General features: G+C 40.4%; 1 protein-coding gene across 1 annotated transcript; it reads right to left on the reverse strand.

The window, feature by feature from the left end:
* Positions 1–754: 754 nt before the first annotated feature.
* SLN (sarcolipin) lies at positions 755–2,290 on the reverse strand. Its single transcript, XM_014877586.2, has 2 exons — positions 2,201–2,290; positions 755–1,100 (listed from the first exon to the last, which is right to left on the reverse strand). The coding sequence occupies exon 2, from the start codon at positions 991–993 to the stop codon at positions 898–900; it is 96 nt and encodes a 31-aa protein (XP_014733072.1). The 5' UTR covers positions 994–1,100; positions 2,201–2,290; the 3' UTR covers positions 755–897.
* Positions 2,291–2,546: the final 256 nt, after the last annotated feature.

Genomic DNA, 2,546 nt, shown 5'->3' on the forward strand with positions numbered 1-2,546 from the left:
ACCTATGCCTGCAATTGGCCAGGCTCATCCCTCCAGGCACTGCTCCAAAAATAGCTCCAAAAATAGCTCCAAAACAGAACTGTGGGAATCCCTGCCTGAGATCGAGCTTCAGAAAATGCAATTATTGACAATGTCCCAGAGGGACAAAGGCTCTCTTGGAACTCCGTGTCCACAGGCACCAAGTGTGTTAGTGTCTCTGGACAGAAAAGTCACCCAAACAGGTCATATATGTAGTTACATGTGGTTATATGTTATATGACATATATGTGGTTATACGTCTGTTATGCTGCAGGGTTTCCATTCTGCAGCACTTTTTAAAAAAATTACAAATTAAAATGTAAGTAGGAGGAGCAAGCGAACCACCCCACTTTTATATCACAGTGTAGCACAGCTGTTATCAGCTCAGGTCAGGAGAGGGATAAGGAATGCCCCAAAAACTGATTTTATGTGGTCTTTATTTAAACAAAAGGTGCAAGTGAAAGCAGAGATTTCACATTCCTTTTTGCTAAGCAAGTTTGTGCCTTTTACATTGGATAATACAGGCTCTTACATTACACACTGCAGTTTTACACCCTCCAGAACCCAACACTGATGCCAAACAAGCCAGTGTGGTGGGCTGGGGATACAGCACTCACAGAAACTACCGGAGGAGACAGCCACATCAAACTGTTCCTAAGCATCTTATATTTTACAGCTGGATCACTGCAGACTGAAAGAATTACACCATCACAGACCCATTATAAACATTAGCACAGGCAACAGATAGGAGAGAGTAAAAAAATAAAGGTTCAGGACATCCTCAATTGACTGAAAGCTAATTGCTGTGGCATGCTGTGGGTGTTACTGATGTCTGTGGAGGCACACACTGAAATCACCTCCAGAGTTTCTGAGAGCCTTTCAATCCTGATAAGACTTCACAAGGAGCCACATGAGGATCACAGTAATCAGGACAACCATGAAGTTGAGGCAAATTTCTCGTGTGTTAAGTTCCATTTTTTGGGAGTAATGAGGAGAGAGCAGGGGTCAGCAGGCAGAGCAAAGGGAAAACTCCGGTGACTTGCTGGGATGTGTCCTTGAGCTCAACCTTCAGGTCACAGGCTCTTAAAAAAGAAAATAAAATATGTAAGGGACAGATGCATGAAGGTGGCAGATTCAGTAGAGCTTTTTATGTTGGTCTAAATAAATGTTGTTTCAGTGGCCAGGAGTCAGTAAGCACTGGGGTGCCAAGAAGTGAGAGCCATCTTTGGCAGCTTATCACCTTCTTTGATTCCCAGCAAGGACATTCCCGGTGTCAACCCAAAATACAGTGCACAGAGGTGAGCAGGCTGTGGAAATCAGTGCTGCTTTCTGCAAGCATTTTCAAATAAATAATGCCCAAGCCCGGTTTGAAACTTTCAACAAGTATACATTGTAAATATAGTACTGTTAAGAGGTTTGAAATTCCTATATTTGCCAGTGTATTGTTTTGAAGAAACTAAGTGCAAACTATTATTTTATGGAGAAAGACAAATAAATCTGAATTACTTGTTACTACTAAAAATACAAGGAGAACTTAAGGTTTGACATTTTAATTTCTGAAGAACTCCTCAAATTTTGAGAGTCATTTCCACAGATAAAATAGTATTTTCTCAAGAAAATACTCTGCCTTTACTCAATACCCAAGACTCAAGAAAATTTCTGCCTTCCCTGAAATTTTGAATTGAAAAATTGAAAAAAAGAAAAAAAATGAATTGAAAAATGCTAAAAATCTCATATTTCAAAAATCCCACTCAAGTAGTACTCAAAAACTTTTCTGTTGGTTATTGCTTTTATTTACTTTATGACAGGGATTTTCGAATTTTATGTGATTTTGGAGTTCATGCAGAAAAAAGAGAATATTTTATCATGAATATCATGCATTAATCTCTGCATACCATATAAATAAAATAAGAACCCTTTAACAAATGAAGCATTAAGTCTAGACAAAGAATTTCAGCTACACAACCAGATTAGGCTGTAACATCTCTGGTGCAAATGAGAAGCCTTGGGACCATACCAGCACGAAGACAGTTTCAACTGAAATTACTTTAGTTTGCAGATTAAATATTAAAAGCCTAGTGCATGCAGTTAACAAATTCCTACATTTTCAAGTTGTTTTGCCAGCCTTCTATGTCCTTGCACATGAGAAAATCTGACCTAATAAGTAAGCCAATTCTTTTACCTTGAGGAGGTAAATGGAGCCCAGTGGTTCTCCCTCTGGACTCTGGGTCACTGCAGATAATTTTTCCCTCCAAGCTTCTGCCTATCTCCCACTCGGTCTGAATGCTCTGTCCCTGCGTGGGCACTAAAGTAGGCTGAGGGTGGAGACCAACAAGTGCATTGGCAATCCAGGTGCTGACATCACCCCCCCCAAATATTTTTAAAGGGCTAAGCTGGGCTGCAAATTTGGTTAAGGCAGTTTATGCAGTGGGCTCTGTGGGCTGATTTGCTTCTTTTGCCATGGTGCTGTACTAACAGCAGAGCTGTGTGCATCCCTTGGGAGTCATTTGGGTTTGACAGAGAATTTC

This window comes from Sturnus vulgaris, chromosome 2 (genome assembly GCF_052056855.1).
Source record: "Sturnus vulgaris isolate bStuVul1 chromosome 2, bStuVul1.hap1, whole genome shotgun sequence".
Taxonomy (NCBI): domain Eukaryota; kingdom Metazoa; phylum Chordata; class Aves; order Passeriformes; family Sturnidae; genus Sturnus; species Sturnus vulgaris.